The sequence below is a fragment of the Cygnus olor genome, chromosome 4 (assembly GCF_009769625.2).
Source record: "Cygnus olor isolate bCygOlo1 chromosome 4, bCygOlo1.pri.v2, whole genome shotgun sequence".
NCBI classification, from domain to species: domain Eukaryota; kingdom Metazoa; phylum Chordata; class Aves; order Anseriformes; family Anatidae; genus Cygnus; species Cygnus olor.
In genome coordinates this window covers 24,011,550-24,029,312 of record NC_049172.1, presented here as the reverse complement: position 1 = coordinate 24,029,312, position 17,763 = coordinate 24,011,550, and the positions used below count along the sequence as shown (strand labels likewise).

Here is a 17,763-nt window from a genome sequence, read left to right as displayed (position 1 = left end):
TTTTTCAAAGAATTATTTGAGAATACCCCAAATTCTAATATGTGGGTTTTGCTAAGTGATTTTTCAAATACTTTCGATGACAAAGTAGTCGTGCTGTTCTCTACATCTCTTCTGAATTTTCAGTTTTGTCAACTTGTTTCTTGGTGAGTTTCCTAACACATAGTTTGTTCTGATAGTGTCTATAAAGTTTCAGAAGAGAAGAGGAAAAAAACATCTGTTTTAGCCTCATCCTTCTTGACTACTTGTTTCACTCACCCATACTTTATGGGAATTGTAGAAACCTTTGTGTTAAGAAAGTTATAGTCTGTGAGGGTCAATGTTTTTCTTTACTGTGTTTTTTCTCTGTGTTTTTCAGTAAATTATAAAACATGCAGTACATGATAAAAAACTGTATATGAAAACAAATACAGATGTCATTGCATAGACTAACCAAAGGATTACAAGAAGTATAAGAGTTAATTTAGAATATGTCAATCGAGTGTGACAAGAACACACTTCTTTTCTTAGATAAATACACTAAAAAGCAAGGAATAGAGTTAATTGGCAAATGATTTCTGAGTTATAAAATTGAGTTGTACTTGCCTTATAAGAGATTAAGCAGCAAACTGAGGTTTCAGTGTATCTAATAATAGGAATGCATTTTTTTATAATACTAATACTAGCAACAGAAATAATTGTCTTCATACTGTCTGGTTTTAATGCAGGTATGGACAATTTTGTGTTGAATTTTTAATACAAATTTTTGCACGAGGATTTGAACTCAAGTTTGTGTTAAGGGAGAAGCATTGCAGGGGAATTTGGTAGCTGAAAGCTGACTTATACGTGCTGGCCGTCAGAGGCATGGAAAAGAGCAGACATTCAATACCAGGAAAGGGGAAGTTTAGATTGGCTTCCTTTTAATGACTGCTAAGCTGAATATTTAGGAGGCAACTGAATATACTGCAATATTTTTGCAGATAATTGCTAATAACAACATGAGAACTTGTTGTCAAAACCAGTTATACAGTAATTCAATATACTGATAGTTCTGTGCTGAGTTCTGAATACAATATACTCACTATTTTCAGAAATGCTTGGTCAGACTGTAGTGCAAATACTATTCCCTATTTTAACTAATGGATCTTGGTCTTTTTTTTCTGATTTACTCTGAAATACGCTTATCAGTAGTGACATCATGAAGAGACAAAGTAGGAGCAAAATAAGATACTTTAAAAGTAAATTGTAAAATATGCATCATGCTTATTTTCAAACTCAAAACCCGTAAGTACTTCTCATGATTCCAGTGACTGATTTTCCTGTTTTATTTTTGCAGAGATATGATAGCTACTGGTTGTGAAGATAAAAATGTTCGTGTTTATTACTTGGCAACCAGCTCTGATCAACCGCTGAAAGTTTTTACAGGGCATACTGCAAAGGTGTTTCATGTACGATGGTCTCCTCTGAGAGAAGGAATCCTCTGCAGTGGCTCTGATGACGGGTGTGTATATCAGAACTATTAGGAAAATTTAAGATCTTTAGTTGCACTGTTTCTGGCACCTTAAAAAACTCTGTGAATAATAGTCCAAATCTCAGTGTTGGTCAAATTCAGTGTTGCTTTGCTGTTAGTTTAACACAGTGTTTTGGCAGCAGAATAATTATCTAAATTTGTCACAACTGCTGTATCAATGCAGTTTTCCAAATACTTTCCCAAGAGCAGAAAGTGCCTGATACTTGTTAATCACAGGAGTTGAGACAAGGATGATACTACATGCTTATTCTACATTTAAAGATACAGGTGCAAGACCTTTGGTCTTGAAAGAGGAATTCTTTGAAAATAAATATTCTTAGAAATAAATATTTTGAAGTTTAAAATACTGGCTGAAGTAAAGACAGTCTTATTTCAGATAGGTGATTTGATGGACATAGATCTTTTGTATCCTTTTTCAGTACTGTTCGAATATGGGATTATACGCAGGATGCTTGTATAAATATTCTTAGTGGACATACAGCTCCAGTACGGGGACTGATGTGGAATCCTGAAATTCCTTACCTTCTAATATCTGGCAGTTGGGACTATACAATTCGAGTCTGGGACACAAGAGATGGAACGTGTTTGGACACAGTTTATGATCATGGTGCAGATGTGTATGGTAATATTTTAAATATGTTTTATTTCTGTATTAAAATGGATTTTAATCAAACTGGGTTTTAGATAAACTTAATTATTTGACTATATTTTTAAATGCTCTCTCTACTAGGATTAACATGTCATCCTAGTCGTCCATTCACTATGGCATCTTGCTCTCGTGACTCCACTGTGAGACTCTGGTCATTGACACCTCTTGTAAATCCTCTACAAATCAATATCTTAGCAGATAGAGGTTGGGATGAGGTTATTGGTAATACAGGTAAGTAAATTGCATATACAGTTGTTTTAATTTTCTGTATGTTACTATACTTAAGGAAAAAAAAGTCTAAATCTTTGTGTTTGTTAGATCGTGCTGTGGAATCTGGTGCTCCTCCTTTGCTGTGTGGTAAAGTTTCCAGGGATATTAAGCAAGAAGTGGAAAAACTGACAGGAAATCCTCGAGGAAAGAAACTAAGATGGTTTTCAGAATGTTTTTCAGTAAGTATTCTACAAACATAAGGATGTCAGTGACATCTTAAGGATGTCAGACAGGTTAAGGTTGTCAGTGTTCTCTACTCACTCTTCTAAAGTTAATCTCTAAAACAAAAGTTGCTTTCTCCTCTACCATTCTTTTCTCTCTTTCTAAAAGGAAGTTCAAAAAATATTCAGAAATCAGCTCTCTTAACAATTCTGCTTGTAAAAACATCCATGACTGAATTTTTTGTCACTTGTGAACGTCAAACTTTTGTAAAGGAAGATAGGTGGAATAGCTTAATTTTTCATAGGAATAGTTTGCTTTAATTAGAATCTTCCTTTGAAGAAAAAGAAAAAAATACATTTTATGAAACTACATTGGATTTTTTTATTTTAATCCATTAAAGAAACACCTTCATTCTGGGTGAGGTTTGAACTACCTGAGTGTCTGTGCCAGAACTGCTGGGAGATGTGGATCACCCATGCCCCAGTATCCATCTAGTGATTTTGCTCCACTGCACAGTAACATTTCCTATAAATCATTGCAGCCTTTTTTGTGCAGTTAAGTTAAAATTATAAACTACTGGGTGCCTGTGCGTGCTTACCTACATGGGAGCTAAAATTGAGGTAGAACAAGGACAGAAATGTCCTAGAAATTACAGTGTGTGTCAGACAGTTGTTATTTAAGTGAATGCCCTGATCTACAAAGATCAAGCAAAAAATACAAAATATTTTCAGTATGTTCAAACAAATGTTTGTATGTTTTGATTTCTGTCTAAAGTTTAAGGTATAATTCAGAAATGCTGAAATGCTTTTCCTCAATTACAAATCCTGAAATTTCCTGACTGTTTTATTAAAAATATTTTTAATGCAATTCTTTGTTTTACAGAAATTACACATTTGGATGTCCCATATTAATTCTTGAATAAAACTATTATGGAATACTAGAATTTTCTAACAACAGAAACTTTTTTGATCATCTCTGTGCAGTGCTTTTTAGAGTCCAGAAGCTAAGTGTTATGCTTACACTATTGTGAGTCAAATGACAGCTTTCAGGGATTGAAAAAGGAAAATTGAAAAGAGTGATTTTTTTTTTTTTTTCTGGTACATTCCTCTGTTTTTCACCAGCTCAGAAATGACTGAGCTTCTAAATATGTATCCTGTTACTCTTAAAAAAGCTCCTTCGGGTCAAAGGTTTAATATTTTTTTCTTATTATCCTTTTAATGACTCATTCACTTCTAGACTTCATTGAATGTTAAGCCATCATCCTTGTTTTACAGAGGGGAATATTCAAATATTAGACCTATATGAATGCTTAAAAGTTCAGCAACAAAAAATTTGCCTTGAGGACCTGCAAAATTTTGTGTGTATACTGTTATATGTATCTATTTTAAGATTTTAGTGTTGTAAACTGCATTGTGGCAGCTGAGACTTGAAGTTGTTTCTTTACCTCACCCATACCTTTGTTCTACAAAAGAGAATAAACAATTATTTGGTTGCACTCCAGCAGCTGAATGTTGTTCTATGCCTGCAGTAACCACCACATAGCTTGTAAACACTTGGGAGCACAAGGGAGAGCTCAAATGATGAGCCCTCAACTATGGCCACACATAAGCAAGAACGTGAATTCATGAATCTTAGTGTATCTTCAAGTCTTTGAGAAAAACGAAGAGGTTATAGTATCTTGAACTGTCATGTCTTCACGGTAAAGCTTCTAATATTAAAATGGTCTGAAATTATATTTCTTGGAATTGACTGAGAAGAATTTTCAAGGTCTTTACAAGTTTAATTTCTCTTGAACATTATTGTAATTCAACATTTTTTATTTTTCCCCTAACAATTCTAGCCTCCAGGAGGCAGCAAAAATTTGTGGGATTTAGTTGCTGTAATAAAAGGACAGGATGATAGTCTGCTTCCACAAAACTACTGCAAAGGAATTATGCATATGAAACATCTCATTAGATTTAGAATGGTAAGTGAGTCGTAAACATTACTTGAAAATGGTTAATAATCCACTTAGTATTTCACTCTTTAAAAATAGCACTTGATGCTTTACAAAAGGATCAGAACTTATCTCATGCCTGAAGATATTTGTGCATTATCAGTTCTCTGTGCAATACTAATCTGTTAGAACAATGGCATCTAGGTGAGTCTGCATGACTTCATACATAGTGTTAAAATGCTAGGCTACGTATAGAGTACTTCTGTATTCAGTAAAATTAAATTCTTTGTATAAACACAAGAGTTTGTAGTTGTGTTCAGATGCAGGGGCAGGAATTCATGTCTGAAAATGGAGGAGAGGCAGCAGAAATATGCAAATATGCTCTGTGGCTCTCTGGAAGGAGGGGTGGAAAAGCAAGAACCTGTCATTAATAGAGATACACAGTTGAAGAGTGACTCAAATGTGAAATTCCAGAACCAGGCCACAAATTTATTTGTAGTTGCATATGTGAACATGCAACCGATGTACAATTTGTACAGAATATGGGGCTATGTGGTTCTTTCAGGGACTTCTCAGAGAAACTAATCAATCCTATACTCTAATGACTGGGTTGGAAATAGAGGAAAGCAATCTAGTGGTATGGATTAGAACATGTTTAACTGTCCCCTCACAGGATTAAATACCTGCCAGGTATTACCTGATGTTTGCTGTCGTAGGCTGTCTCTTTTGCATAACTTATAAGACTCTTAAAGAATGGCTCTTAAGCGATGGAAATTTTCTACTGGTGATATTGACTGTGATTATAGCAGTTACTTTGCTAATACTGTGAGAGAGACAAAAAACAAAACACGCGACAACCATTTATCTCAGTCAGCTAGCCTATGAAGAAGAAGTTCATTCTTGACCCCTGCAGTGTAAGAAATCTCTTATCCATGTAACTGATGTTGGGAACTTAAAACTCAGGTGAGCCAGAATAACTGCCGTAATTGCTGATCACTCTGTGGTTAAATGTTCCCATTAGTTAAAAGCATTTTGTCACCTTTTTGTCGACTTGGAATCCTGCTTAAGCCCTATAGGAGAAAGGAGGGATAAGGTAGTGCTGACATCCTGTGTATGTCTGCTAATATCATTTTTTTTGTTAGGAAATTCAATAATAACGTTGCAGCAACTAGACATTTCATGAGAATGTAGAGATCTAGAGCAAGTGTGCTTTTTGTTTTTTTTGTTTTTCTTTTGTTTTTCTGTTTTTAGCAACCAAAGTTGATTTATTGATTTATTGGAAATTTTAACATAAAAACGACACACAAGATAAAGCTGCCAAATAAGAAAGTAATGTAGTTTGTTTAAAAAAAAAAAAAAAAAAAAAAACAGATGCTTTGCCTTTCTTAGCAGAAATTATTCTTTCTTTATTTGGAATTACTATAAGAGTAATAAGTAATTTCCAGCTCTATGCTGGAATTTAATTTGCAGCGCTATTCATAAATATTTTCAAAAATACTGAGATTTTTATGGTGGACAACTGGGTGGATTAGTGTTACATATGTGAAAATGTTTGAGAATGAAATGAAAATATGTAAAAGATTAAAGGAAGATAAGGAAAATGTATATGTGCATCAAAATACTAACAGTTGTTATAACAATATAAATAGTTCACTGTCATTTTACTGTAATCTCTTAGAATTAGTATTTTCTCAAAAGGATTCTTTCTTAAATTATAGCTTTTATATTTCATTGTAATGCTTGATTATAATTCATTCTTAAGAAAACTTGTTTTCATCACAGAAAACCAACTGGAGTACTCTTTAATTTTTTTTTATCAGTCCAAAGCACAAGAACTGACGACAGTAAAAATGTCCAAGTTTGGAGGTGGTATCGGTGCACCAAGCAAAGAGGAAAGGCTTAAAGAAGCTGCAGAAATACATTTAAGATTAGGACAAATTCAGCGATATTGTGAACTGATGGTAGAGCTTGGAGAGGTAAAATATCAGACCATTATTGAAAACAATAAAATACAAAAGTTTATGAAAACCAGCTACCCAAGCAAAGCTGGTATAGGAACAAAAGGGATAATAAATCCAGAAAAAAGTGATCCAGAGATATTGTTTTTAACATACACAGACTAATAAATAGCTCATTAATATTTTAAACCTTTTGATGAATTTATTGTAATGGAAGAAACATGAAAAATAATTAAAAATTCAGCTCTTTCCGAAAATAAAATGCTCAGATAAAACATATTGCTGCTTTCTTCTAGTGGGACAAAGCTCTCTCAGTTGCACCTGGTGTATCGATGAAATATTGGAGGAAGTTAATGCAAAGGTAAAGTGATAAAAATACAGTGCTGAATTGTAACTTCTGTTCATAAAATAACATAAGCAGGAAAGATATCAGTAGTACTTGGGTTCTCTTACAAGATTATAGTGATGTTACATTTTGTTCAGTAAGGTTTGGGCTGGAACTGTCAGGGATTTCAACAATGATTGGGGGTATGTAAATCAAGTTAAAATGTTAAACATAAATTACAAGTTTGACCTAAAAGTTATTATGCAGTAGAGAGCAGTATCCTTACAACTCGGAAGTCTTCTGAGATCTGGAAAAGTAGATGTGTTTCAGTGAACTTGAACTTCATCTAACACCTGTACCATAAAATGTGGTGATCATTTTTATATGTAGACCTTTTTTGTTTGTTTATTCATTTGTTTAATTAGGAGAGCTGATCAGTTGATTCAGGAAGAAAATGATGATGTCATCCCATACTGTATAGCTATTGGAGATGTAAAGAAACTAGTTTCTTTCTTTACTTCAAGAGGCCAGCTTAAAGAGGCTCTGCTTGTTGCACAGGTATTATTACATATACCAGTGTATGCAATAGCATTTATGTATTTATTTCTGATTCTGAAGATGACGAACATATTTAAAAGGCTAGCTCTGTTCACGTTTTCAAAATGGCTAAATAATGAAACCCTACTCTTCACTTTCATTCTTTATTGGCCAGTTTTTACTAAGAAATCATAAGAAGGTATCTCATGCTTACAGATTTTAAGTCTGATTCTTCTGAATTGCAGTCAAACAACTATAATGAAAGCTGGTATATTAGTGTTTGGTTAAAGTGAAAAATTAACCTGATTTTATCAGTCAGAGCTGCCCTTAACTTTTAAGGCATGTAGGATTTCTCTTGCATTTCTACCAAGGTCTTGGTTATACTGCTTCCTCTAGAATCTTCGGGTGAAACCATTCAATTTCAGTAGTAATCAATATAGAAAATCAATAATGATTCTATGATTCTAACTTTTAAATGAATGCAAAAAAATAGTGTAACCTATTATCAAGAGGGACGTGTCCCTTCTGCTTCCTAATGTAAGCACAAGTTAAAGGGTGCACAAAACATGCAAGACTGATATTTTGTTTCACTCTTTCTCCCTGTCATTTTATTCTTTTTGATTTTTTTTTGTTTGCTTAGTACAGCTTGTTAATAAACTGTCAAGATATATCCCTGGCACATTTTCTCATGCCTACCTGTTCTCAAGAGTTTAATTGGCTCATACCTGGGAACTTGAATAATAATGCATGTGAATTGGTCCCTTAGAAACTGTCTATCTGTATTTTGTTAAATTTAACAAGGTATAAATTGTGAACCTCAAAGCACCTTAACACTTTATAAATATCTTCACATAATTTTTTGGAAGACAGACATTACAGGGTTTGCTTTTATTACAATTAACAGAGTTGTCTGTCTCAAATGTTTAATCAGATAATATTAAGCAATAAAATGCCGGGACTTAATTACCATTTTAATTGAGCCTTGAATTTTAATGGCATTATACAAGCTGCACCTTAAAGGGCATGAAAGAATTTCATTTTAAGCCACACTGATCTCTTTTCACTTAACATTAGAAATAATGTATTTCAAGAAACAAAAAGGTTTGGTTTATGCCACTATATAAACTTTCCCAGATTGATTGGATTGCCTATTGAGGTGTGGCCATGGAGTTCATCCTTCACTCTCAGCCACTTGTTCCTAGGAGAGTAAAAATCAAGCTTGCAGTCTTCACTGTCCGTTTGAAGTTTATTGAAAAACTGGAAAAATCCTCTACAAATGCACAGGGGGGAAGAGGTCTCTTGCTTCTGTAGAATTTCTTATATGGCTGAATAAAAACAGGCTAAGATTTAGCTATGTATAGGTTTGTTGGTCTAAACGTTTCCTTTGTTATAATTGGGCTTTAGAAGAATTTTTACAGATCTCAAATTTATCTTTGAAAATAACATTTCATGTCAGTTTTGATTGGCACATTAATGAATCTGTCATTTTATTCACTTCTAGGCAGCTTGTGAGGGAAATATACAAATGTCACCACTCTCCACAACAACTGGATCTTCACATTCTGATTTAAACAATACAGATGATTACTATGAGTAAGCTTTTCTAAGTTATAACTAAAGCCTCATTTTGGTGCAGTATATAAAGTCATCAAGAAACATAAACCTGGTTTAATTTGGCAACAGCAATGTAGAATTTATCAACAAAATATTACATCTTCTAGTATTTAGTTGATAGGGAGACAGTTATAACTAACTGATGCTACAGTGTATAATTTCCCCAGTTATGCCACTTGCCCTTTCTAGTTGCATTTGTCATACGTATTTATTATAAGTATCCTTATATTTATATTATTATAAGTATTATATTAAGTATTATATTTATTATAAGTATCCTTTTTTTTCCTTGATCTTTAAGGAGCTGCACTATTCCTATGCACTTAAATATTTTTAGATATATAGTTTTATTACATTAGAACTTTTGGGAAGTGTAGAGTAAGACTTGGTAAGTATCTATGAGACCCTGTGTTTTATGCGTCTTCTTCTGAAGGCTTCACTGTTTTTCATCAGTGAAGTTTCTAAAATTTACACTAACAGACATATTTTCTTTGTGTGTGCTGACAAAGAAGCCATGCGTCTCTCCTTGTTAAGAACAACACTTAAAAACTTAAATCACGTTGTCATGCTGTATGTATAGTAACAAAAACAGTTTGGAGTCTGTGTAGCTACTTCATTTACACACACAGTTTTTGAGTAGTTGGAGTGATATTTATGCAGTGTTCCCAGGTACGGAATAAATCCAAACATTTGATCTCTCTTCCCTCGGTCTGAAGAGACATTTCAATGCTGGTGTGGATTTTGTGAAACTGACCCACCTGAATGTGCACCAACATAGGTGGATTCAGCTCAAACCAGTTACATTTTTGACTGTGTGGTGTCCTTATTTGTAAGTCAAATATAAAAATTTTAGGGTACATAAACAAACGTGACTTGTATCTAAATACAGAACCAAACAACTGCAACCTTAAAGTGATCTTGCTGAATTCATGTTTTGTTATTGCAGGCTCCTTCAGAAAGTCAGTAAAGAATTGGCAGAATGGTATTTCCAAGATGGCCATGCAGTGCTTGCAGCATGTTGCCATCTGGCTGTTGAAAATATAGAGGTAACATTGATTTCCTTATTAAATCTCCACATATTGACAGTTTTTTCAAATGTCTGCCACATTCTAAATTCTACTAACTAAAATTATTTGCTCTGTATTTATTTATATTGGTCCTTACAGTATTGAAGTTAGTGGCAAAACTCCCATGATTGTTTTAAATTCAAGGTTTCTCTCATGCACAGGACATGAACATATGTTGTTGTTTAATTGAATTTTAGTAAATAAAGTATTTTTTATATCAGAAAATATACAGTACATAAGTACCTTATATATATACATAAGTATTATCGTTTACTGTTTATGCTGACTAAAAAGACCTACTCAGAATTGAAACTTTGTTGTACTACAATGAATGCAATTTCCATCAAATTTGCAATATAAATGAAGTAAATAGGAAAAAAAAAACCAAAACTCAGCCCAAAAATATGGCTGATGTGTGAGGAACGTAAGTTTTTTGTTTGTAGTTTTACATATTATTTCTTTTCCTCATGGACTTTCCTCTGGAATTTGTTGTTGCTGACCCAATATGTTCTTCCTTCTCTGTCCCCCCAAATGAGTAAAATTCCATCTTAATATGTTGTTGAGAGAAAGCAATAATCAGTTAATGCCTGTATTTCAAAACAGGCAAGTTTCAAGTTTTGTATAGTCTCTTACTGTTTAATATGCTATTATCCCTATCAGGAACTCCAGTTACCCAAAGAGGATATGAACAGGATAGTCATTCCTGTTTTTTATATTCCCCATTTAATCAGAAGGGGGGAAATATGTACTCTGAATACTACTGTCCTTACCTAGGACTAAAAGGAAACACTATCGTGCTTGTTATGTATGATGTTTAATCTCTCTCAATATAGGAAGTTTCTGCTAAAGGAAATCTATTTGGTTATTTGAAAACTAATAATACATGGTACGTGATGGTCTCACTCAAGTGGCCCAAATTTTATATAAAAGTTGCTTTAATTAATGCTTATTTTGTCCTGTAAAAGGCAGTTTCATAGGTGAATGTCATATGCTCAATGCAGTGAATCCACAAAAATGCTTGTGTCCCTTAATGATATAACTTTTTCATTGAGCAAGCTTGCCATGGCAAACCTGATTCGTGGAAATGAACTGGAGTTGGCAATCAGTGTGGGTACTGTCTTAGGAGAAAATGCAGCACAAGCAACACATTATGCCCTAGAATTACTAGCAAGAAAATGTATGACAGTAACAACATGGTAAGAATTTTTTTACTCCAAAGATTTATTTATTTTTTTTCCCCCTGACAAAACAATAAAGGTGTTTCTCATTCTGAAACTTATATGTATGCCAGACCGCTATGGGTAGATAGATGTCTGCTTGAGTAAAAATTAGACTTATAAAGCATGGAGAATGCAAATGTTCCACTTTAATCTCAAAATACATTATGTATGCATTGTAAGGGAGAGAAGAGTTTTTGTCATTTGGAGTATGAAATGTGCTGAAAAAGCTAGGTACATACTTGGGCAATAACTAACATAGTAAGTCCTAGTCTGTACTCAGTAAAAATGACTGCTTCAGACAAAGTAAGGCTAGAATTGAATTATGAAGTTAATAAGCACAGAAGTTCAGGTAGGATCTGCAAAGTGATTTTAAGTACTTGCTTTACAATATAAAACCCTAAGAGGCTGACATATTATTTTACATCTGTATTGGATATACAGTACAGGACAGCTGACAAGATCTAAAGATGAAACAGGTTTACTATTTAATTCTGCAGGAGTAGGTAGTTTCTCTGTTGCATATAGGGGAAACTTCATCCCTCTGCTAAACTTTCTCTTCTTCCTCATTTTTTTACTTTGAAGGGTACGGTTTGGGTCTGTTTGTTGTCCACCAATGAAACAGAAAATCTTGCTAAGATATATTTGGAAGCTGTACAGTGTTTCAGAATTGACATTCAGTAAATAACGTGTGTTTAAACAGATATTTTAATCAAGCCTCAGTTTTGCTGCTAAAGTTGGTACTTGCTCAAGCATCTGGGGGTAGCCTGAGAGAAATATAGTGGAACTCCTTTCTACAGAGCATTTAGCCTACAAAAAGAAGCACTGCAGAAAAAGAAATAATAAGAAATGGATGACTTGCTACTTTGGATCCATAATGATTTAGCATGTCCACATTGCACCAAATCTAACAGAGTTATTCCGGCAACTCCATCTGCATCTTCTAAAGTCTCTGAAGCTCTTTCTCTGTTCTCCCTGCATTCATTGTGAAGATTGTTTCACTTTACCTGCAGTGCTTCCTATTAGAGGGTGTTTCACAATTGATGTATATATCCAGTTCCATAGTTAAAACTTGTTTTGATCTTACTGCTATAAGAAACACTAGTAAAAGTACAGCGTTTACATGTAAGTATGTATATAAAATTTCTGCAAGCCTATGGCATGTGTACATTGCAGTCTCCATGGGTGTACACAATAAAATTTTAAACTAGTCTGGTGTATGTTGCCCAAGTATACATCTGGATTTATCAGTGTGTTCCGTATGCTATACAGAATATCTGTTATAGCTATACCATGCAATCCTTGATTCTGATTTGCAGCCAATACAGCATATTTCTCCATTCTGTAGAAATGATCAGAGATCCATATTTTGTAATAAAGAGATGCTGACAGCATAGCATAAGTATCCTTTAGTCATCTGCATGCATAAGATGATGAATGGGAAAGCTGGAGTTCGAGGGCCTCTGGGCCTATTTGTTGAAGGCCTCGTGTTTTCTTTATACTGATTATTATGCTTATGGAAATCCACCAATCAAAAGTGTTTCATTGCCGAGAAACACTTAATTGTGTTAATTAACTTAATTCCTCAGGGAATACCAGACGGCTGATTGCTAATGAAATCAATTATTGATGGAATGTTTTTTTAGAAATGCTCTAAAATATAAAATCCAAACAAAAAAAAAAATGTCAAAACCAAAGATGCATACCCTTCCCAACCAATCCAAATCTGCAACCTTGGGAAAACACGTGAGCATTTGGGAAAAATGAGTGAGTTTAACAAGACCATTTTCGTTTTATGTGTTTAGTGCCTAAATACTGCTAAAATGAACTTCCTTCTGCTATCTAGAAGGCTAGTGGCATTTTACTTGAAACACTGAATTCTGCATATTCTGACTCAGACACCTTACTTTGTTCTTGAGGCTAACTGTCATTTTTTTACAATCCAATTCTTAAAAAAACATTCAAGGTAACAAAATTTGAAGCCATTATATGAGGTTTGCTTTGTATTTTTTTGTAATAAACATTTGATTTCAGTTTTCAGCTGAGCAGTTTCTAGTCACTTAAAAAAAAAATTACTACATTTGAAGTTGAGTACGTGTGACTAACTGATCTTGAAAATAGTCTAAAAAATTGTGAAATATACTATATTCTGAAAGGGCCTTTCTGTGTCTTAGAAAAGTAGCTATTGCATAATAGTAATAATAATATAATACATTTTCCAAAGACCTTTTGGCATTAGGTTTGTTAGGTTGTTAAAAGGCATTGGAGATTTCTTTTAAACACAGTCAGCTAACCTATTAGATTTGCTTTTGTAGATGTTCTATTAGATTTTTCTTCTGTATACGAAGTTAAGAATACAAAACAAAGTTTTGTTCATTACTGTTTCAATGTCTTCCTTTTAGCTCTCCATCCCTTGGATACAGGTATTTTGCTTCTTTCTAGAAGGAGAGATTAGAAAAGTGTGTGACTTCACTAATGCTAAAAATAAATTTAAAATGTGTCCTCATTATTTAATCATAGATGGGAAGTGGGGTGGAAAGCAGTTACAGATATTGGACAGCAACTTACATTTTTAAGCCAAGGACTTCATTCTGACAAGCCAGGGGAACTCAGTAGGAGATTTTGCCTTACACAGTGGCAAGTCAGTCTTGTGGGTCACAGGAGAAATGATGCCTGCATGAGTAGGAGAGACACAGAACAATAAGAATAATTAGTTATTTAAAGCTCAGTATGATTTTTTAAAAAAATCATTTGCTAGTATTTACATGCTTTCTCTCCAGCTGCTTCTTGTGTAAAGTAGGGTGGGGAAGTAAACAAATGGTAAGAAGTAGAGAGTACTTCAGAAACATCAGTCTGCTAAAGCACATTTTTTTGTGTTTAATCAGAAGGATGAAAATAGGTATCATTCTTTTCTTGTATAATCTCTTTTTTATCACAGAAGCTGTAGCCATTCTGAATGACTGAAAGATGTTTTGTGCTGATGTCATGGTGCTCTAAAAGCCTTTTACCCTCAACTTCTGGCAGTTTGACTGAGGATATGGTTTCAGGACAGAGCCACACTATCATCTTTCTTTCAATGGGAGAGGTCCTACTTTCCCTTCCAATCTCTGCTCATGTATTCTTCCATCTCACGTTGAGGTGGTTCTTACACTTGAGGATTGCACAGTTGTTTAATTCAACCACCTAAAGTAACGTTAAAAAAAAAAATAAAAATTAAATTCTCAAAAAAAAAGACAGAATTCGATTTTTGCAAGGTAGTGACCTGGGTCTGCCTACCTTGTGATGATATGTGCATCAGAGAAATTGATGAGGGACGGGATGATGCCTTTGAAAACTGGAACAAAAAGATATAAGAATGGTAGGGAAGTGGAGATATAAGGGAAGGAAGAGGTAGAACCTCCTTCTTTAGGCCTTAGTAAGCTACTGATTGAAATCTTAAGCCTCATTTATTGTACCAAAAATAGACTCACAAGTTGCTTCTGATCTTCTCTAAAAATAGCCTTTTTTTTTTTCTCCCAGTAAACTCATCTGTGTAGAAGGAAGGTAAAGGGAAAACTGTTTCCTTTTATTACAAACCATCAAGAATAACATGTCTTTGTGTTTGTGCAGGGATTTAGCAGCCGATCTTCTTATGATGATTCCTGATAATAAACTGCATTTGGTAAAGCTATGTGCTTTTTATCCTGGATGCATAGCAGAAATAAATGACCTACATGAAAAGGTACAATGAGAAAGAATTTACCTGAATCCTAAAAAGAGGTTTTGTAATGATCTGTTTCTTATTTCAGAACATATAATGCCAAATAAATTTAAGATGATTTTGTCACTAACATTTTTATATATGTTTAATACCTTTTTTCTCTTTCAGTCTTTATTGACTTTATTTTCAGTACAAGAACTTTAGTTCTTTAATTCTAGTATGTGCAATATTTCCATGGCACAGATTACTTCCAGAAGTAGCTTATGATCTTCACCATTATTTGTCAGTAGGATTTATAACCTCCTCATCACTGAAGTGCAGCCTAATCATGTCTTGGCAGATCACCTTTCTGTACTACCCTGAATTGTTTTACATCTTGATGTCTGTAATCTCCTTAAATCCTGCCCCTCCCCTCCACCCCCCCTTCATCTTCAGCAGTGAAGGAGTCTGCTCCACTAACTCCCTCCCTTAAACTCAGGCTGTACATCTTCAAAGGAATAGTAACAAATTCACAAAATCACTAGCAGTTGAAGCTGATAGTTACAGAACCTTCTCCTTCAGCAGTGTCATCTCTACTCTAGATGGCTTTTTAATGTCTATTATATGGAGGTATGTCCTTCAAACAATATCTTCAGAGAGTTTGATCTTAATGATATATACAAGCTTCAGTATTTCTGTGCATCTTAGATGGTTGAGTATTACAATAATTCTTTAGCAAAAACCTTGTTTTCTAGTGTAATCTTCCTGATGCAGAAGAATGTATGCGATTGGCAGAGACAACTGAGGCAGACGGGGATATATTTGAAACTATAAAGTACTATCTGTTAAGCACAGAACCAGAGAAGGCTCTCCCTATTGGCATTCAATATGTGAAAGGTACTTAAATGAAGAAACTTTTTTAAGCATAAGTAATTTTTACAGCCTGCCTCTTCAGATATATTTGTTTCTGTTTTTTGACAGAACAACTTCGTGGCTCAGATTGGACTTTAGATTCAATCTGCCCATATCTTGATCTTCTAAGTTACATACGTACCGAACGATTAGTGTTGCATAAATGTAGCAAGTGAGTATGTTTTACCTGTTTATAGAAGTGCAAGCTTAAAGGAAACATTTGGAATAAAAATAACTATAGGTACACATTGTTAATGTATTTTTTGCTGACCAGAAGAAGGCTACAAAAAGATTGCAACAAGCAGGCTAATTCCCAGTATGGAGAATTGAATGTGGAATTCTCCTAAATTTAGCAAGAAGAAAAAGATATTTTTCTTCTTCTTTCTCTGTGAGGCACTTACAATGGGTGAGTCAAGGTTGGCCGTATTTGAAGAAGTTCACTTGGATCACAACTTGTTTCAGTTTCCTGAAGAAAAGGAGTAGTGGTACCACACACAATATGGGTTTTTACGTCAAGGAAAAGTTGGCACTCTTAAAATTAACTCTAAAATATTTGGAGCGCTGTGGTTTGCCTTTCATAAAAAATGAGGTTGAAGCTAGGTCTGGGTATCTGCACAAGTGTATGTGTAAAGAAAGAAGCAGAAAGCTTAACTCTTACCTCTGGTGTGTGGGGAAAATTGACGGTACTGAAAACCATACAAATATGTGAGACAATTTTATTTACATTTTAGAGTTTTATTACATTAAAATGTCTGAGTGCATTCTTTTCGCAGCTTTATGTGATTGGGCTTATTAACTGTGTTATACTTGCTATTTAAAATTTAATAACTAAAATCAGTACACAGCAGATTAAATCTGTTTTAACAATTACATCACACCACAAAGAAAGTAAACAATCAGCTAACATGTATTACCCATGAAAGAAGGACTGATAAATTAGTTTTTAAAATCATATACTTGAATATAAGTTTAAGGTTTTTGCAAATGCTTGAAATCCTTATTGTTTTTGATTAATACTTGTCCATTTATAGGTTTCGGAATGAGTTGTTGATTTTGTGTGGTTACATTGGTGCTTTACTTGCTATCAGAAGACAGTACAATAGCATTGTACCTGCACTTTATGAGTATACAAGGTAATATTAAGCTTTCAATAACACTTAGAAATCTCAATCCCTATTACGGTGTATGCCATAGATAGTCCACGCTTCTCCCCCACAAAAAAATCTGAGGTCTCAGTTCTGTTAGTGGTGTATAGTGGTGTACCCATGCCTGCTATGGAGCCTTCTTTACTTTTTTTTTGTGCATTATGTTAATAAAAGTTTTTGAGTTAGCGCAACAAGTTGTAAATTCAGGATTTCACTCAAACTTGTAGTTCTTTATGAAAACCAGATTATTAGAAGTAGATGAATATTCAGCATTGCCTCCATGCATGATTAGAACTGTAACTGTAAATATATAATTTTGTATCAGTGTAGACCACTTGTGAAGACTTGTTCAGTAACGACAAGGACAAGCTGTGACTGTAGACCTCATGACTTGCTTGATTTCCCACTAAGACACCTGTCTTGACCTTCTGGTACTTGCTAAGCTAATATTCACTATCTGCAAGCATTTTACTTTGCCTAGCCCACTGACTCCTCTTGGCTCAGCCCAGCCTAGTCACTTGACTTGACCTGACTTACCTTTACCCACTTGATGTGGTCTGGCCCCTTCAACTTGATCTCACCAACTTGACCTGACATGGTGCACTTGACCTGACCTGACTTGGCTTAACCTCACCCACTTGGCCCAACCCATCTTGACCCTACCTGACCTGTCCCACTTGGTTCACTTGACCTGATCTGACTCCATGTGGCCTGACCCACTTGACCCAATCCAACTTGACCTTATTTGACCCAACCTGGGTCCCAAACCCACTTTGACTTGACTG

General features: G+C 34.4%; 1 protein-coding gene across 5 annotated transcripts in view; it reads left to right on the top strand.

The window, feature by feature from the left end:
• The window catches only part of WDR17 (WD repeat domain 17), a 59,700-nt gene that overhangs the window by 38,179 nt on the left and 3,758 nt on the right, over nucleotides 1–17,763 (top strand). For 3 of the 5 annotated variants that reach the window (XM_040555887.1, XM_040555888.1, XM_040555885.1), the window contains exons 12-27: nucleotides 1,313–1,477; nucleotides 1,927–2,129; nucleotides 2,238–2,387; nucleotides 2,475–2,605; nucleotides 4,429–4,554; nucleotides 6,345–6,500; nucleotides 6,779–6,843; nucleotides 7,233–7,365; nucleotides 8,846–8,937; nucleotides 9,905–10,004; nucleotides 11,082–11,221; nucleotides 13,645–13,665; nucleotides 14,852–14,963; nucleotides 15,677–15,818; nucleotides 15,903–16,005; nucleotides 16,865–16,966. In XM_040555887.1, the coding sequence (XP_040411821.1) occupies nucleotides 1,313–1,477; nucleotides 1,927–2,129; nucleotides 2,238–2,387; nucleotides 2,475–2,605; nucleotides 4,429–4,554; nucleotides 6,345–6,500; nucleotides 6,779–6,843; nucleotides 7,233–7,365; nucleotides 8,846–8,937; nucleotides 9,905–10,004; nucleotides 11,082–11,221; nucleotides 13,645–13,665; nucleotides 14,852–14,963; nucleotides 15,677–15,818; nucleotides 15,903–16,005; nucleotides 16,865–16,966 (1,941 nt within the window). The remainder of the gene's footprint in view (nucleotides 1–1,312; nucleotides 1,478–1,926; nucleotides 2,130–2,237; nucleotides 2,388–2,474; nucleotides 2,606–4,428; nucleotides 4,555–6,344; nucleotides 6,501–6,778; nucleotides 6,844–7,232; nucleotides 7,366–8,845; nucleotides 8,938–9,904; nucleotides 10,005–11,081; nucleotides 11,222–13,644; nucleotides 13,666–14,851; nucleotides 14,964–15,676; nucleotides 15,819–15,902; nucleotides 16,006–16,864; nucleotides 16,967–17,763) is intronic. The other 2 variants (XM_040555889.1, XM_040555886.1) reach the window with 2 other exon arrangements.